A 20958-nucleotide genomic window follows, 5' to 3' on the forward strand; every position below is an offset into this window, starting at 1 on the left:
GATGTTTTATGCACCAGGAAAAACCTTACCTGGTAATTATCTCCTCTATACCTGCTGGGATGAAGGTGAACTTGAAACACTAAAAAGTCTTCTCTACAGATAAAAAACTGTGGCATTTAATAAAGAAAACACATTTCCACTAACTGCAGAAAGAACCTATGGGAAATCTAACCCAGCTACTTTTCTCAGTCTGCCGAAGACAGTGACAGTACAATACCAATAGTGGTTGTTTTCCTTCTCTGCTTAAATAAGATCTAGTCCAACAAATGCTGATCAAGCATCTGTGTATTTCCAAATCTAGTAGTATCAAACCTAAAGAAAAGACATGAAAGGGAAGTAACTGTGTCCTTGGGAAAAAGCATATTTTTACATTCGTCAATATTCATACTGTGTTCTAACAGGATCAGAACAATGGAATTTTCTGAGACAAGTTACTTAGCAAATATTGCAAGGTGCTCTAACATAGGAGAACAGATGACACTGGATCTCAGTGTGACTCAATATATAATGAGAATAAACAATGTAAAAGGAGTCAAGCTTCATTACTAGTAAAAGTGCAAATTCAGTGAACCTGTTGTAATTGTATTTCAGAACAGATACAATTAAGTAGAAATTCATTACACTCAAATATCTGATAAATATATTTGACTCTTAGTATTTGCCAGTAAACTATGATATGAATACCAGACTGACTCAATGTTTCTAGACTAATGCCAGTGCATGCCCTTTCATACACATTAGGTTATATATCATTGCATCACTTGTATTGCATTATATTTTATCAGTTTCCATGCAGTGCAATATCCTATACACAATGGAATTGTGAGTGCAATCTGAAATCATTCTTGAAGTGTGCAAAGATTTCTACAAGATTTCTACAAGAATAATTCTGTGAACTAGAATCCTTTCTGTATGTCTCTGACTCTGCATTTTACTTCTGTTCATTAACTGGTTGTCTGCTTTTATTTAAGGAATGAGAGCAAAGACTGCACACACTAAGACAATGTTATCATGGATATGTTTATACCTATATATCAATTTCTGTATCTACATCTATATACATGACTAGGTTAATACCAAGAGAGTCACAATACAGTCAGTTTTGTATTTGTATGTTTTCCTGAAAAACAGATGTTATATTCATCATTTACTTCATTACATGCTACAGCTAACAACCTCTCTAGACAGAAAAGTGAAAAGAGTACTTTTTTCTGGTGAATATAAATTGAAGGTTCAGAAGGCTTGAGACAGTAAAAGCCCCAAAAGATGGGGCTGTTCTACTGTGTGTATGCTCCTGAATCTGGTGCTAAAACACTAGTATGTAGAAAATTCCATTAAAATTAATGTAATCATGGACTGTGTCTTTTATACCTTGTGTACAGATAAGAAACTCTCTTTTGTAATTTGAAACTTCTTTCTTAAAAGCCTGATCTGCCTCCTCCAACTGCCATAATTGTTCTAAATACCTGATAAAGATCCATGGTGAAATCAGTCTCATTGAAGTCTGGGGAAAAAATTTGTGCTGACACAAGTAGAAATGGGGCTCTCATTTGCATCCTGCCACAGTATCATATTTGCCAGTAATTTACTTCTCTCTGAGGAGCTACACCAATAACACTACTATCAATCCTAAACCTACTACCCCAATTTCTAATGGGGAAAATTACTCTTTGGGGAGGAACAACGTGGAAGTATAACAAGAAAACATAATTTTTCAAATATTTTTTCTCAAACAACTTTTTCTGGTTTAAAAAATTGCCTTTGTTCAAGGAAAAATTTACCAATCTTGAATCTTACCTCAATTTTGTTTCCTGTCAAACTTTGTTAAAGGTACACAAGCAGACAACTACACATATATTTACTCCCCTTATATATAGTCAGTATATAATTTATATATTTTTATTTCTAATTTTCTTCAGCTTACATATACATCAATAAATAGGTAAAATGAAATATTCCTGCTACTTACATCAAAAAATCTTTGACAATACGGATATCCATATAGCACTTAACCAAAGTCAACTAAAATTTTGGGATAAGAGTTTCATTTTATATGTATTAATGATTATTCTCAGGCCAATGCAATAGCAATGTATGAATTAATGGGTGATTAATTAAAGTGTTAATAATTCACAGATGATATCAGCACGTATTTCAAAATGTTTTTTGCGAATTACTTTGCTACCGTAGGAATTTAATTGTTAGTCTGTATTTTAATTATCTTTTTATATTTCAATCTGTCATGTTAATTAAGACTATAAAATTACAGTATTATAAAAAGAAACGTAATGCTTAGAGAGATCAAAGAAGAAAATGTAAAGATATTCTCCTTTCCTTGAATAAGGGAGAGTGTGCAAGTCATAATTGTGCTGTATCTTATATTTATTGCTACTTACAGTTCAGTTAGAAATTCAAATACAACACAGTCTGCTCTTGCTTTAGGGCCTAATTGCCTTTTAAAATGCTTGTGCCAAATTCTCATAGGGTGTAAACTGGAATAACTCCAACAGACCTAAAGCAGTTGGAATGAAATCAGTGTGTATTTGATCTTGAACTGGCTTTGATGAAACAGATCACAGATTTTTGTCAGTTGGTTGGTTCAAAACATACTGTTTCTTTCTCCACTTAAAAAAGGCACATGCTCTTTCTGCATCTGGCATGGTTGTGATCCAGTCACTGCTAAAGACAACTGATCTCTTCCTTTGTGAAGCTGTCCCTAGCTGACACTGACAACAAGCAGGTTTTTCTCCTGAACAGGTATCCAAGTACCGGCCTTCAGCTGCAGCAAGGACAACTCTCAGGAGGGACTCCAGCACTGGCCAGGACATCCCACACTGATTCCCAGCAGATTGTATCCCATGGATACAATCATTTAGAGGCACTACTTTGGTGTTTGAAGAATGTTGTCACCAAATCACAGCTCTCAGAACGAAATTGTTAAAATTTCTTTCTAAGTATTTAAATGTTACAGCAACCTGGAGCAATAAATGGTGGATCATATACATAATACTTCCTAGGCTGGGTCTCCCAAGTGTCATTTACGCTTCTGATGCTGGTTTTGGTTTTATCCCAGTAGTGTCATTATCATCAGAAAAGACAGGAAATAATAAACATTAACAGCAGGAACTGGCTGAAGTGTAGTGCAACACTACACAGTATGATCAAACTGAAAATAATTAAACATGTATTAGCTGTTTAGTCATTTCAGTGTTACAGGCAAAGAACACAAATTGTGTAGGTCCAGGTTTTGAGATTGCTGCTGTTTTCTGAGTGGTTCAATGAGGCAACAGCAATGAATTACTGGAGGAATTATGGGTACTCCCCTTTGGAAATTGAAAAGAACCAACCACTTAGAGGGAAGAATTTGGTTCTACTGTGCTCGAGAACTTATTAGATATAAATGTGATCTGAATTCCTTACTCATCATCCTAAGCAAGTGAAAAAAATTGACCCATGTAGGTATCAAAAGTTCTCACTGCACTGAAATTCAGCAGTTTACAAACAGGCTGAACTTCCACGGACAAAAAAAAAGGAAATTATTTCTGCATACTTGCTACTGCAGTACACAATGAATGTGTAAGACTTAAATTAAAATCCTGCCTCAGGACCTACAGATATATAGCACACTTCACCCTAGTTTAATTAAGTGTAATGTCACTGTATCTGTATTGATCTCAAAACACAAAAAGCACTTCCAGTGACTCTTTTTGATGTTCTAAACAAGTTCTTAATGAATATTGCTGGATAATAAATTACTAGTACCAGAAAGCATTTATAAGCTACAAGCCAAAACCAAACTTCAACAGACACCTGATACGAGTAACACAGCAGCACTGACAAGGTTTCTTGGATATCAACCTAGAATAATTACTGCTTCTGCTTGCAAGTATATCTGAATGTTTTCCGTTTTCTTTTATCCTTTTCCTACCCCACCATCTCCCCTTCTTCCCCTTTACCCCACAGATGCACAGCAGTTCTAGTGTCAAGGTTACTCTCCATGCAATTTGCATTAACATTTCCAGAATGATTATCTGTCAGCACAAGCTATTCAACAAGAAATGCAAGCAGCTCTGATTTAGTAAGGCATTTGTTTTGTTGTTTTTCTATTTTTTTTTCCCTGTTCCTCATCTTGTTATTCTTGATAAGATGGCAAAAAGGGCAGCGTGGAGGATGTCAGGCTGACACATCCACATGGGCAAGTTCTTTGTTGTTACTCACTTTGCTGGCATCAAAAGGATGGCATCAAAAGCAGTGAGAGTTTCAGAACATCGGGGCCCTTGTTTTGTGGATGTGAAGGTTACAAGTTGTTAGCTGATACAGCAGGAATCTTCTGTGTTTGGGTCTGTTCTTTTCTAGTAAACCTAAACTATGCATGCAAAAACTAGGGGAGAAAACTGTGGTCATTGTTTCCAACTGATTAACTAGGTAAACATCTTCTTATGTTTTTATCAACATATTTCAAGACAACTAGTGCACTTCTCTCTGTCAGTACTTGGAGTGCAGCCCTGTATTAAAGCAAAGCTGGGAAACCACTGTCCTCAGGTATCAACAAAATCTGTCTTGCAGAAACAGAATTTACAGTGTGCCATGGGCCCTTTACTGGGCTGGTGACAGACACTTCTTACAAGCATCATATATATATATGACAAACATCATATATTGAACACAGTGACACAGTCTGATCCACATGGAAGCACACATGAAGAAACCAAATTTGCTATTTATATAAAGAAACTGAATTCACAACTTAGGTGTTAGATTGTGCACGGCTCTGAAATTATCCAGGGGATCACAAGTCATTTAGCAATGACTCTTGAAGCTCTTGAAACTTTAGCTGGTGGAGGTGACACAAACCAATTTCCACCTGCTGTGCAAGAACTGTAAAACTGGTATTGAAGTGACATTGGAATGTGTGGACAGTTTGATAATACTCTGTTTTTATTTTAGTTCTGCATGTCAGTTGCCACCATTTTTACTCTTGCCTTAGAGGTTTTTAAATATATGCAGATTAACCTTTAGGAAATATTTTAGTATTTCATGATAATGTTCCAAAATTATTAAAAGTAAATTACATGATTCCCCCACTTTCTCAAAAAAGTTTTGGACTATGGCTGCAGCACTTTCATGTTTTCTACCAGTTTATGTTATAGTTAAAAGCATAGAATCTGTTTTCAATGCTAGTCAAATATGCCTACACCAGTACAAAAAAAAATTCTGTACAGAACCCCAAGAGCAAATGCTCTCAGTTTTGAAAAATGTACATGACCAGAGATGTCAGTCCCACAATTCAAAATCAGTGGGGAAAAGAACACCTAATTCCCATTAACCCTTTGAAAACCTCTTTGCAGTGAGAAAGAGCAAAAAGAGGGAGAAGTAAAAAGAAAAAAATCCAAACCAGTCCATAATGGATCATGCCTGGTAATTTAGGACTTCATTTTCACATATATAGTGGCTTCTTGACAATTTTTGGAGTGTAAAGGGATTTCAACACAAATCATGGTAAGATTCACATAATACATCTCTTACGTATTGTATCTGCAATTCTGCACTTCTGTATTACAGTAAATTGTACCTTTAAAGGCACTTTTGCCTGAGAGACCACTATAAAAATGCCAAGATCAATCTAAAAAACTTGTATTTATTTGATTTTAAGATTATTTCAAAATAACCATGTGTCAGAAAACACTGTTGCACTTGTATGTAGATTGCAAATAGTTTGGGGTGACCTCATTGCTTGATTTTGTAGAAAAGAGGTTATTTGGGACTGTCATGCTGTGTAGTAAAGTAATTGTAATACAACAGTCTTTTGTTGCTGTTTTACTAAAGCACCTAGTAAGATGCTTAAAATAAAAATATAAGGTGCTGAAAAATAGCAATTTACTAAATATCACTAATATCAAAGCTATCTGTGGAATGTTCCTATGTTTAAAATTAAAACGAAAACCTTATATATGTGCATGTGTGGGTGTCTGTGCATATATTTATGCATATGTACGTATATCTGGATATATATCTAGTTGGAGAGATTTTGTATGTAGGTCTGATTCAAATAGTTTTAAATTATTATTGGCTTTCTTCCTCACATTTCATTGAGACATTAATTTATAAAATAAAATAGTTTCAGGCACTGCTTTGAAGTGTAACTAATCACAAAATGTTAGGTCTGCACTCAGATGTAGCTGCCTCTAAAACTGTTAAGAGTCCCACCCTTTAGATTTTTTAAAAAAACCTTTTTCCATGCATTACTCTAATTCACTGCTCTATTAAAACAGGCATTCTACACATCCTGTATAATGACATATGTCTAGAAATAATCCCCATGAGATTGAGTCTTGAATTCAGTCAGACTGATAGATATCTGCAGTTATTTTTAATTTATAATGAAGAATTTGACTTAATAGTGTTGTACAAGTTCATGCAGAGCAACTTGCTGATAATCAAGCAGCTGAAAAATATTTCTTTCTTGGTGGGAGTTCTGTCATATATGCTTTAAGATAAAATTAAATCTGAAAGGCCCATCATTTTCACAATTAAAAATAAATTCAGAGCAAATAAAAGACTTTGCTCAGAACTAATTTTTTTGAGAATCAGAAAGTCTCAAGTACTTCAACATTTTCCAAAATTTTCAGAGGAACATGCACCTTAAAAGCAATTTCAGTATGTTTTACTTCAGTGATCATAGTCTTTGGCTAAGAATAAGTATCAGTCATGATCATCAGGTTTGCAAAAATGCTGCATGTAGAGGTGTCTAACCTTGGATGTAAAAGTGGATCAGATTCAGCCTGGAAGGTCAGAACTGGCTAAACAGACCTGTGTTATACGCCACTGCTTTGGAATCAAAACAATTAGTTTAACTGTTTTAACAAAATCTCAGTTCTTTCAAGGTGATTACTTAATAGTATTGCCAAACCAGGCATTGAGGATGTAACATCTAAGCTAAAATTCAGTGGTTCAGCCATGAGCTTTTATCAGATGTTCAAACCAGATCTCTAAAAAAGGGATTAGTAAGACTTTTTTCAACACTAGAAAAACCCTGAAAGCTGCATTTCAAGCTCCTGATGTTGCATACTTCAAAGATCAGATAGAAATTTCTAAGATGGATTTTAATTTTATGAAACATTGCTTTAGCAAAAGTCTTATAAAATCTTATTTTAACAATGTCTGAACTATGGACTAAGTTACATTTTTCAGGAGTACTTTTTAACAGAGCCACACAAACAAAATATATATTTCTCAGATAAACAAGAAAAAAATCATGTGGCAATGGCTGGATGGGAAAAATAATTTTTGTATGTATAATCACTGCTCAAAAATTAATATAGGGTAGCATAAGAACTACAATGGCTGTTCTACTTCAAAACTGAATAAAACAAGAAGTTCCCTTTCCATTGTTCGCACCTTTTTCTATATAATACTAGGCTGAATTGCATTGCATGCCTCTGATCACCAAACAATCTCTCAGCACAGTAAGTTGCCTCACATCTTCCAAGGCTTCAGTTTTTAAAGCTTATTTTAAAAGTGAATACAAACTAGAAGGATAAACATATACCACAGAACAGTTTCTCAGGCAGTGACTTAAGTCTTACAATTTGAGCCATTTAGCTGCCCAGGGAAGTGGAGTCACTATCTCAGGAGGTCTTTAAAAGAATACTGGATGTGGCACTCAGTACCATGGTTTAGTTGATAAGGTGATGTTAGATCATAGGTTGGACTTGATGATCTCAAAGGTCTTTTCCAACCCCACTGATTCTGTGATTCTGTGATCTAATCATAAAATAAAAGAGTAAAGGTAACCTGGCTGTATTAGAATGTCCTTCCAGGAAAAGCCTAAACTTTTGTTTAAGTTCTTTCCTTTAATAGCCAGAGAGCAATTGGGTTGGCAGGCTTTAGCAGGATTATTACAATTGACAGGAGATTGGACAAGCAAACATGAACATGATGAAGAACTTCACAAGCAGGGGCTTTGAGGCATGATTCACTCCATATGCACTTAATATTGTTAACACTTGGTGTGTGACATCCCTCTGCATTATGTTCATGTTTGTTATGCTATTTGGAAGTTGCAACAATGGCAAGAAAGATATCTATAACCAAGGAAAAGGGAAGAGAGAAAGAATAAAATGAAATAAAGCTTTCCAAACAGAAGTGCTGAGAGGAATAAAACTAAGACAAGAAAGGAAAACCTGCTTGCAAATAGGGTATTGTCCAAAGTCAGCATACAAAATAGTTTTAATTATTTTGGTTTGATTGGGGATTTTAGTTTTTTTTAGTTTTGTTTCTTTTCTGGGTTTTTTGTTGGTTTTTTTTTAGCTTTTTTTTTTTTTTTGGCAGATGCTGGCTGGAAAGACCAGGTGGCAAAATTCATTTGAGTGTTAGCAAGCACACTGAAAGTTGCCAGTGGAATACCCACCTAAATTGCAGAGGGCTGTACACATTCATAGCTTTAAACAGACCACATCTTTGCAAGAATGGTAGCATCATGACTTTGCACATCATACATGAATTTTATGGCATGATAGCAGCTAAGCATGCTAAAAAAAAAGAGCAGGTTTTCAGTTCTAAAAACTTAAAAGCCACATTTCCTAGAAGGCTTTTAATCAATATTTAGAGGTACTCATGCAAATACAGGCGCCAGCTTTTTTCCACAAGATCTATGGTGCATCAGTTATAGTCTCCATCACTCCTCAGAAACTCAAATTTTCTTTTAAGCCTGGGCCATTATAACTAGAGTCACTGCCAAATCCAGGTCTCATGAATGCACAATACTTTTCACTTTTGGTTAGTCACCATCACTTCAAGCCAACATTCCTCTTTTGATGTTGTGCTTGATCAGCAAGTTTTTGCAATGCACTTTTCCCCCACGGTGAATACAGTAGATAGCGTAACTAAGCTTTTTGCAGGATTCTGCATTCTACAGTCAGCCTTCAGGGATGCTAAGTTTAAGACTAAGGAAACAGTAATTAAAAGTGATCAGAACAAGAAGCCTCCATACTATGAAATGTGGACTCAATTGTCCTTGACACTGGCAGAACAAGGCAGCAGGTTTTGGTTTTGATTACAGCTTTACTTGGGATTTTAATAAACATGAGCCAGTATTCAAACTTTTAATATCCTGCTGCTTAACTATTTCCAAAAAGCAATCCAGCTCTTTTAAACAGTCCTTGTTTAAAAATTTTAATTTGTTTGGCTCTGTCTCTGCTTAGAGAAGTTGTAGCCTCATGGTAACTCTTTTATAAGTTCATTTCCAGAATCACAAGCAATTGGTTTTTTTTCAGCTAAGTGTTTCCGCATGTGCCAAAAGTGTCAGGCTGACAGCCTTCCTGCACCATTTTATCTGGTTCCCACATTAAGCAGGAGAGACAAACACAGGAATGTGTCTAGTGCTGACTATGGCCATGAAGGATACAATGATACTTACAGCTCTTCCAGGAAGCGGAGGTTGTGCACAGGGTTTGAGGGCAGCTTAGTGATGTTGTTCATACTGAGATCACTGTAGGGGAAAACAGACAGAGACTTAATATGGCATGCCACAACTGTGGCATCCAGCTGTTCATTCCACTCATTTTTAAGTACTACATTAATAAAAATTAGTTCCTCTGCCAGAATTGATGAATCATTATCTACTTAGCACGTTAAACATTCCTTTTTCGTACGAACACAGCTTTGTCAAACCAATACAGGCTGTAGCATGTTCCTCATTTCCAGAGATTTTGGAATGTTTTATCACGCTCTATAAATCAGCTGGAACACTAAACAACACTTTTAGTTGACATAATTTTAATAAACCACTGTACTGTATTAAAATTTACTTGGAGTAGTAAAGGAAAATTACTATGATTTTTGTTGTTGTAGCACTGTAGCACACTTGGTTTACTAAAGTAGACAGGCAAAAGCAAACAGATACAAAGTATCTGCATCATCCTTAAAATTTTATGAATATGGAAATGCTTTGCTTTTGCCACAGAGCTTGTTGATCTGCCTTGCCTCACCCAGGCACATCAGGTGTCCCCAAAACCCAACATGACTTACAGAAATATTTTCAAATAATAAACATTCCGTTTTTGAGTGCTCTTTTGTTACAGGTACTCAAATTGCATTAAATAAGTGAAATGAACCATAAAACAAGGGTGTAATGTGATCCTGCTCTGTAATGCACTTCCTGGTGGGGTTCCATGGTAGTTCCTGGTACAGGAAACTACCAGCAATATCAGCTCTGTCAGAGCTCATTCAAGTTTTAGACTAAATTTCATAAAATACCCTTTTATTCTTAACTTGCCTTTTCATTGTTTTCCACCATCTTCCCCATGCCCTACAGTATAATTATAATTGCTTTTCATTGAGCATCAAGACTGTAAACAAACTGCATAATAAAATTCTGTGTGGAAGATACGACTTACACAACTGTATCAGCATTTCTGTAGATTCTTAAAATAAAATTAGGAGTGACCTGCATATTTTATGCAAGCATTATACAGTAATTTAAAACTCCCCACTCTTTAAACATATCTATGCATTTGTAGCAGTGCTTATAGTTTCCAGCTACTTTGGGTACTATTTAGATAAGTTTATTTCTTCCAGCTGTTGAGAGCTTACAAGGTAAATAAGTTATCTGTACTTCAGTGGGTAGGCATTCCTATTCCTACTCCATCTAGTTCTTATTATTCACAGTCTGTTTCACATTACAGAATATATGCTTTCAGTCAGCATAGTTAATTTAGATGTTTGATCTTTTGGTGAATTTTAAAATGCATAATTTAAAAACATATTTCACATAGAGATTTTGAAATAAAGGAAATGTGTTAATACTTTACAACAATTATCAAATCACTGTTGAGTAAGGTTTCTGCATTCACTTCAAAATCAAAGTATAATTTGAGAAATGTGTACTTATTAAATTCATTTTTTACTGTAACACTTTATCACCTAATTCTTTCATACTGTTTAGCAGGTTATTGCCCTTTCACTTTGATAAAGGCTCAAAGGATTTATTCTGGCAAAGGAACAAAAACATGGATTTATTTGGCAAAAAAAAAACTCATCCAGGTAGTGAATTATATACTACTGAATATTAAGATAAACCAAATATTTTAACAAGATCATTTTGATTGCGATATTTTCAACACATGTCTTAATGGGTTTTTGAAAACATGCCAAATCATATTTTAGACTTAAAAAGCAAGCCCTGGTGAAAGATGGCAATGATTCATCTTCAGATGCACATGTATGTAGGATATTCTACAAACCCAGCATTAATCAGTGCTCTGGCTGATGAGACAAACCTGCAGTCATTTTTTTCTAGCATATTGACTTCTATTACTTGTCTGCTTGTATCACTCACAGGACCCCATGACAAACCAGTCAGAAGCAGTCTACTGACCAGACCCAAATATCTTAAGAGGATTAGAGCAAGAGAAGGTGGCTTTCATTATGTGCTTTGATGCCCAAGGAGAAAATCAACAAGCGCATTTTCCTTCATAACATCTTTTATACCCCAGAGGTGGATCTGCCAACAGTGAACTGCTATGTCCTAGTCTCCTTTTTGGACTCCATTCATGTGGTAAAGTATGTGTACCACATCATATGGTGGAGGAGAACCTCTCGTTTTTCCCAGTGTACACTACAGCAATTTATAATTATTTTTAAACCTACCAGTTAAATAATTTCCTTCTGTTAGATTGGTTACTTTTTTTCCCAGACGATTCTTTTCTTGGAACATAACATACCATGGTGTTTTTGTGCAACCAAACTACTGAACATTACCAATGCATATTTCATGTAATCATGTAATTGTCTGGGATGGGAAAGACCTTTCAGATCATCCAGTCCAATTTTTAACCCAGCACTGCCACGTGTTCATCACTAAACCATGTCCCTAAGTGCCACATGTATGCATCTTTTAAATACTTTCAGGGATGGTGGAGGTAACAGAAATTTAAGCTTGCTCAAGAACTTATTTTTAAATTAGCTTTTAACGTATCAGCAACTAATACACAGGACATTACAGTCTATGTTGGCAATGTGCTACTCTTGTAAGGGGGAGACAATTAGAAAAACTGAGAAACTTTCAGGAACAGAAATCAAAACTCTACTTCCTCCAGCAGTACCAGTTGGCTAAACATCCTCAGTGGAATGGTTCTGATTTTGTATCAAATCTTGGTAGACTCTTAAAAACTACAGTGATGAAAAACCTGGAATTATTAGAATACTGAAAGTCTTTAAATAAGACAATGTAACAGAACTACTCCCATCTCCCAGCATCACAGCACACAGAAACCCCACTGGTGACAGTAGGAGCAATATAAGAGTAAGAGTAAGTATAGGGTAAGAGTATACCCTAAGTGTACAAATGCTCTGAATAGAGACAGCCATAGTCCCACATCTACCTTGATGAAAACCACCATGATCTGCCATATCGTACTGAAAAGGTAATAATGTTGTTTTGAACAGTGAGATGAATGCATTGTCCCTTCTCCCATCAGCATTCCTGCAGTCTGTTGCTACCTGCTGACTATAAGAGCAATATACCAGCAAATGAAACTTTCACCTTTTCAAAAGATAAGAAGCTTTACTTTAGTAACTACATTGGCAACATGGCTCACTACAATGATATCTTAATTATACTCTGTTCCAATCAATCACCATGCAGTGTCTCTGGTGACTCATTAAAGGAATCTTAGCTCTGATTAAATCTTTGAAAACCAGAAAATATTGAAAACTGCACCATGCATCTATCTGTTTTTTTCTGGATGAGCAGATGAGCAAATTCTGACCATTTGCAAAACAGCACCCAAGAAGGCAAATACAACAGGTCTTTGTTTCCCCCAGTTTTATTGTCCATGCATAAACACACTGAAAAAATATCCAGTCACCATCTTAAAAGCGAGTAGTTCACAATGAATTCCAGAGAGCCAGTAAAACAAGTTAAGTGAACTAGTTCTAAACATATAATAGATGAGTCTGCAGGCCACATTACTAAGCTTTTATTAACTATTACTACAAGAGATGTTTCAGTTACTATTCATCTTCAAAGATCAGTTTTTCACATTATATTTATGTCTTTTAAAGGAGAACAAAAGTATGCCTAGGGATACATGCAAAAACTTCTACTAGGCTAAACATCTACTATACTGAATGGTAGAAACTTGTCTATCCATTCCAGGTCTAATACAATAATCCAGTATTAAAGACAATGAATTTTGTAGCCTATTTTTTTAAACAGTTGCAACCTGTTTGTTTTAAAAAAATTATCAAGACTTATTATTAGGATTATTAATTTTGATTCTTCTAAGGTTGCCTTATCCAAGATGTATTAACAATTCTTTTTAGGGAAGTCTTTGAAAGATAAAGCACTCTCATAAAATATTGTCAATAGATTGAATGTAGTCCCTTAGTTGTTACCAGCTGAGAACAGTTTCTAAACTAAGACAATTTCCTTAACTAATTTACAGCAAAATTTGACACTAGCTTAAATGTAGTAACACAAAATAATGAAAACAGGTGAATCCTACTTCTGCTCTTCCCTTGCTCTCTTGGCCCATCCTTTTAACACAGCACTTGTTTCTAGTACTGGCAGAACACAGCTAGTATTAGCTCCACTGTACGATGGAAGAATATGTTGGCTATTAACTGCATGCCATCTACTAATGCAAATATTTCATCCTTTATGCAAAATATCTTCATATGCTACAGCTACATTAAGGAAAAAAATCTGTTTGCCAACACTGTAGTAATAGAAGCTCTTGTTTCTTACAAAAAAATTGCTACAGATGTTTTCATTTGAGGGTATCAATAAATAAATAGAATAATAATTACCATCGTTTTGGAAAGAAAGGAAACTAAGACACCTAATGGCTAAGTGACACAGTCACATAATGACTATGTTCACAGTCAAACACATGTTTATACAACACAGAGGGGAAAACTACACTGATGAGTTGTCCAGCACCCTTTTCATTACATTACACTGACCAATCATGGTATTTACACCAATATACCAAAGGACAATGCATAAGCTGTCAACGGACTAAGAAAAAAAGACCATATTTTCATTTTAACATTCCTAGATTGCATTATCTTTCAAAGTCAACATGAAAATTGCTAGTCATGTATTTGCATGTTCAATACACCCATGCAGAGCAGCACAGGGCAGAGTATGAAGGTGCATAAATAAGAATTGTGTTTTCTGAAAATTAAACCATAGCACTTCTCATAACTAGCTTCAAAATTCATCTGCAATTTCTTGAAGGATCCTATAGTAAACTATGATTGAGATATGAATTTCCACTAAATCCCTCACATTCCACTAAATCATTCCACTAAGTGATTCTTTGTATTTGGAAAACTCTTCAGAAAGAAGAAGTAGTAAATTAGTAGAGAGAACCATTACAGACAGACATTATACAGAGTAGGAAATCTCACTATCAAGGTATTCAAGGTAAATAACAAGTGGCAATAACATGGATATTTCTGCCCTTCTGCATACTGATAATGACAAATGCTATTATTAAGTATTTAAAAATTCATTATCCTATGTAATATTTGCAATAGCAAATTACCAGCAACAGATCCTATGCTACAGGTTTACATGGAAGGGGTGTAAGGCTAAAAGAGATCAATTGTTACACATTTGTTAAAAAAAAATTTTGTTACTTGACATTGAAGCTCACCCTTTCCAGAGACCCAACTCCTTTGTATTAACACATGCCCTGTAAAGCAAATGATGTTGTGTAGTCACGTCAGAACAGACTCTGCAGTGAGCCTGTGTACCTGCACAACTCACGGAATGTTTAACGCCAGTAAATGGACAGTACTCCCTCTGTCCCTCTCACACCTTTCCTGGTCACACCAGTGGTGCTTGTTCCAGTCACTGCAGTTGTAAATAGAAATACATTGTAAGCATCAAGAGCCTTGAACTTAGGGAAACCTCAAAGGTAAGGTCAGAAGGGCTCTGTCTACATCTCTTCTGTGCTGTTGTGTATTGGCCCATATAACACAGGATTCTGGCAAAGCAGGCTGATAGGCCACATCTGGATTCAACACAAAGTAACAAAATGCTTTGGCCAGACTTTTGCACTCCCAACACCTGTCACTGAGTTCCCCTGATGTCACAGACAGCAAAATTTCGCTTATTAACGCAGAAGCTCTCTAACACAGTGATTTTAAACACCATGCATTATTCCTGAACATAGGCAATTCTACCATATAAACAACCATCAAAATCTTACTTATATCTGGACTGCAGAACATTTGTAAAGCAAACAGTACGTGTATGATTAATCTTTTCAGGAAACAATTTTGCCATTCAGTTTATCCAAGACTCCAGCAGAGGGAGCAGGTCAGAGCAAACAATTGGGGTCAAAAAAAGAAAGTAAAGATCAAAGATCAGATCAAACACACCCAGTGCTGAATTAATCTGACAAGTATCTGACATATCATTTTAGGCAAAAAGATTCTGGCTCTCTGCTTTATTTATTTATTTGTTTTTAAAATACCAAATTCATGATGCTCACTAGATGAAATTAACCATTTCCTTTCAAAGCTGATTCGTGGCTGTTCATTTGAGGATGAAGACTCAGTTTGCTAAAGAATTTATTACCAGGGTAATAAATTCAATAACAAAAACATTCCAACATGTCAATCATTTGCTGTACTTAACTCACATATTAAAAAACTTAAATAACTAAAGGAGTATTCTATAACACAGAAGTCAGCAGAGGCAGTTAAAACAGGACTGAATGGAACTCCTAGCCATGCCCACAGATTGTATGAGTACATTTTTACTTTGTGAGTTACTGCTTGTTTCTGCTGCACTAGTTCAAACAGATTACAAGAGTACTGCATACATGATTAATCTTGTTCAAATACTAAAACAATATACAACAGGAAAATAATATCAGTTTTTATTGTAATTTATGAAGACAACTGCCAGCATGTTTATTGTGTTTTTCATTTCTTGTTTGTTTATCAAGTACTGTTTATCTTATTCTGATGAAGAACAGCACAGTTAAATTGACAAGAGATATTTATTAGATGTGACCAAGTCTGGAAAAAGAAACCCTTGGTTTCAAAATATTTTCTGCCACTCCAGATGTTGCTTATTTTTACAACTATTTGCCACATAAATGACAAAAATATCATTTTTTTTTTTTCCCTTCTCCTGAATGACTGGACACATTCATCCATTTTAGAAACTGGGGGTCCCATTTTCTTCTAATTCCCTGTCTATAATTTCATCCTTCTGGTTTCAATGAAGCTGTTTCTAAATTATGGTTATTTATATGAGAGGAGAACATGTACAAAAAGCACAGCATAATGCATGCTACCCCTGGTCTACAGCAGAAACTAATTCAGAATATATGTGAGTGTAAACAAAGATTCAAAATATAACCCTAAACTTATAAATTCCTAAATTAACTATTATGGCTCACCAGTAGTGAATTGGTCTGAAAACCTAACCATAAATTATGTACAGCACAAATTATAAGTTACACAAACCAATTTTAAAACTCATCTTTACCAAAATACCCAAGATTACTTGTGTGGGCCTGCTGAGGGTGAAAATTGATCATGATTAGCCTGATTTCATTCATAACAAGATACGGTGTAAGTAATTTATTTTGTGCATCTTAATTTGCCTCAACTCAATTCCACAGCATGGATTTGAAGAATTTAAACCCAAAGAGCTTTAAGAGCATCTACTATAAACACATTTCAATGGTGATGGTGTAAGCATGAGTATCTGGAGCTCTGTCCACAAAAGACCTGTATTCAGGGCAGGAAATGCATCTCCTACATTACAAAGGTCCCCAAAGCTCAGAAGAGTGAGCTGGGTCCAGAGCTAGAAGATAAATTACCACATTAGGCACCCTCAGAGAGGTTAATTATCCCACGTACAGCAGGATGATGCTCTGACTGTTCCAATTTCACAACACAGGATCTCTGCACAATGCCACTTTGCGTGACATAATGTAGCAGGTGTCATGAATATATACACTGGGTATTCCCAAAATAGTTCACTGCAAAATACATGTACTCTGGGTGAAATTCTGGTTTGGTAAAGGAGATGGCAAAAATAAGTCAGCAAAGACAAGAGTCAATACCCTTGATCTCAACTGATTTTTTTTTTTTTTTTGTCACAAGATTTAACAGTAAAATGCTGTTAAGTTTCTTTACTACTCTTTTCCTATAAGTTTCCATCTTCCTATGCATTGGTGCTGAATCATAGGCTCAGAACCATAGAACTGTTTAGGCTGGAAAAACCATTAATATTATCATGTCCAGTCATTTTAGCAGAGCACTGTCACTTCTACTTTTATTACAATTTAGTAACACCTTGTGCTGTTGAACAGTAATTGAAGAATTTCAGCAGCAAAAATGATGCTATGCTCCATTACACCTACGAGAGTTCTACTTTGAAATACTAATTTGATCATTTTTGTGCTGTTGCTTAGCTGAAATAATTATTTACAGAATCTTCTCTTTATTGCATGGACAAGCCAATGGATGTCATATTATCAACACACTCATTTTCATTCAATGTTGCTACCAAAAGGATTTCTCCTGATCTCTCCCCTAATCCAGAACTGCTCATTCCTTGTAAAGATGCTGTTTAACCAGAGCTGGGAACTGATCTGTATTTAAAAAAAATAGCCAGCAAGAAAAAAAAAAATTAGTTTTAATTGAAATGAGTTGCCTGAATTTGTTCACTACCTTGGTGTTTGTGCCTCCACAAACGCAAATACAGAGGAGAAACACATAAGAAAGGTGAAGCAGAACCGGTTTATTTTAGTTGGCAGTTTGGCTTGGACTAATGTAGGCTGATGTTATACCTAGGATGTAAATACTGTAAACATTCCTCAGATACAGGAAGTTGTGGACTTTTTTTCTGTGCACATCTCTCCTTTATGTCTGACAGAGGTTGTTAGCTGAAATACAATAGGCCTCTAGATCTGCCAGCTCCTGGCTGGCTGACAGCCTCTTCCAACACTTCCTGCAGAGCTCAGAGGAATGACAAAACTGTCAGATCTTTCCCTGACCGGTTGAACATACAAATTTCTCCAACAGTAAGTGCCAAGAAATATGTAGCTTGATTCTTACAAAGATAACGCACTTAAAACCACTGTATTTCTCCATCAGGTAATGATTTATTCTTTCTTAAGTAATCAAAATTCACTTTCATCATGAGATACCTTCACATGGACTGGTACAAAACAGTCTTAATATACATAAATACCAGATCCTTAACCTTAAACTGACATCACTTGTATCCAGTCTGCAGACATTTTCTTTGCTTTTAACTGATCAGCTGCCCTTCAGATAGGCAGACTACTGAAATACCTGAGCTAGCTTTAAACAATTCAGGTCAAGGAGCAGGGCTGAGATGTTCTAAGTCATCCTACCAAGGAGAAATCTCCAGCAGATAGACTTCATGTGTTGTATTGGGCTGGCACATATTCTTCATATGCTTACGACAGCATAATCATACTAGAAAGAGCTGCACTCTCTTGTATAAAATGTGTTCTTTTTCAATAAATTATTTCCTTTTACAACTTAAATTAATGGGATCAGAGCTTTACAATTAATATGTGGAGGCAAAATACATCAGAACTATTTCTACTGAGTTCAGCTGGGCTGTTCACAGGATAAGCCAATACTTAGTAGGTACAGAGACTGCACTCTGATCCAGAAAAAAAATGATCCCTGTTTCCTTCCTTTTATTCACAGAGTTTACATAGTCCACTGTTTGGCAACCTTATTTTGAGGGCAATGACCCACACTTCTTGTGATTGTTACGATGATCAACAGAAAAATCTCTTCAGGGCAAGCAATTAGCTGGTGGTGTCAGCTAAATCCTCTGCCTTGTTTCTGATTCAGGCTTCAAATATGAGTTCTGGATTTTCCTGGAGGCAATATCACAAAACAGTATCACAAAACATCAGTAACCAAAACAAACCTTTACCAAATGTAAACAGTTGCTGCCAACTGTATTGCACCTGTGTGCATATGTGAAATAGTGTAACCTCATACTGGACCTGACTAGTCTGCCTATTTTGCTCACAAAAAGAACTTTCCAAGATCTCTTCTTCTGTTCCAAATGTTATAAAAATGTTGGAAACATACAGTCACCCTATTATTTACCAGTCTTAAACTCCTAATACAGCAAGTCAATGTCAGCACTAGAACAGTGCCTGGGGGTAAACACCTGGCTCTACTGATGCTGGTAGCAGAAAACCCAGTGACTCCCATGGATGGAAGACATCATCCCAGGCCTACAAGTTTCTAATGCCAGGTTCTACCCAATAGGTAGTATTTCATGGTTGTGGAAATTATGCAACAGCTCACTGGCTTGCCTGAAATAGTGCATGTGGTACTGATAGGTTCACAGGGAAGTATTCTATGTATTTTTTTCAGCCGTTTTATAATTTCTAAAATCTGCTGAATTAAAAGCAAGATGTCATGTGGGTCACTATGGAGTGGAAAGTGTGACATTTTCCACTGTTACAGCCTTTCTTTGTTTTCTGTTTGGTTATCATGCCTGATCCAAATTTTTTGGTACATAACTTTTCATTCCTGTTGTTTTTCAAAGTGATGAGCTGGTTCTGTCCATTTTTTCCTTTCTCACCCTCTCTTTTCCATAGTCTTTGCTCAATTTTTCTTTAACATCAAGTTCAGGTTTCCAATCAGCTCCATCAGAAAGCCAGAAGGATTACTCAGAATAAAGTGCATGGTGATAGAGTGAGAGACTGAAATGTTAATGGTTAAAGGCTCAAGCAATTGGCCATTTGCAAAACCAGTGGGTGTTTGGCTGACAATGTGCAAGGTAACAGCCCAGGTGCAGTGGGTGTGAGCACCAGAGGATGACCACCACAAATCAACCTTTGTTTAGCAAGAAGTTGGGATTTGAGCCAGGTAAGGGAAGAGGCTGATAAACAGCAAATCCTGGGAGGTGGAGTAGTGCTTTTGATCATGCCCTCCCTTATGCAACTGGCTCAGGCATAAAACTTCGCTCTGGGGGAGATACTGGGACATTCACATGTAGGTCTGAAGGTGTTCGTCTCTTCTGATGGGACATTATTGGCTACTCTAATGAGAGGCAATTGTCATGTCTTTGGTGTCATAAACCATCCAAGATCCCCAAAGAACCCCCAGACTCATTTCTAGGTCCTTCCACTAGAAGACTGCACATGATCCACAGTGTTGCATCCAACAGTGTAAAATTCTACCCCCCACCCAGAGGAGGTACCTAGGCATTCCCACTTGAACCTCACTGTATCTTAACCTACTGAACTTTGTGTTTCATGGGCTTCCCCCACCCCTGTCAGACCAACACTGTGACCATCACTTGGATCAGCAGCCATCTAAATTGCCACAATCCAGTTTCACTGCTGGATCCATAGGCGGTAATATCTTTCTACTCTTACCCTTTCCTTCTCTCTTTCTTATTCTAACTTCTTCTCAAAATATATTGTAAGCTAGACAAAAAAATTCCAGTCAATGTTTTGTAAATGCCTCTGTATGTCTGGATAAGTTAAAGTTATCTAAGTTTATTTAAAATTTGCCACGTACCTTATTCTACCTTAATGTTCTAAAGTTTGCAAGTAAGTTTGGTACTGAACATCCTGAGAATTTTGTTTTCTCCCACATATCATCTAAAGAGAATCAAACTACATTCCCCTTAACCTGTGGAGAGGAGTGGGATGTAACAGGAGTTGGCTCTTTCTGGGAGAAGATGCACCATTGTTTTTTAAGAACTAGAAGCATTAGACAATCTGGGAGTTCTCCTATAGGCTTCATTTGCTTTGCAATGAACAGGTAGCACCACAACACAACAACCACAGATGAACACCACAACACCCAACTGCTACATGACATTGGCTTATGATCACTGGTCACCTCACATGAGACAGTACCTGCCACACGCTTTTACTGCAGCTCTCCTTCCCAAATGGTGGCAAAATG

The 20958-nt window shown here is 36.2% G+C and overlaps 1 protein-coding gene across 4 annotated transcripts in view; it reads right to left on the minus strand.

Annotated features, from left to right (window-relative positions):
* LGR5 (leucine rich repeat containing G protein-coupled receptor 5) overlaps positions 1-20958 on the minus strand; it is an 89892-nt gene that overhangs the window by 44116 nt on the left and 24818 nt on the right. For all 4 annotated transcript variants that reach the window (XM_086884406.1, XM_086884404.1, XM_086884407.1 and 1 more), the window contains exon 2: positions 9419-9490. In XM_086884406.1, the coding sequence (XP_086740532.1) occupies positions 9419-9490 (72 nt within the window). The remainder of the gene's footprint in view (positions 1-9418; positions 9491-20958) is intronic.

Source organism: Cyanistes caeruleus, chromosome 4, assembly GCF_971803275.1.
Source record: "Cyanistes caeruleus chromosome 4, bCyaCae1.hap1.1, whole genome shotgun sequence".
In the NCBI taxonomy this organism is placed as follows: Eukaryota; Metazoa; Chordata; class Aves; order Passeriformes; family Paridae; genus Cyanistes; species Cyanistes caeruleus.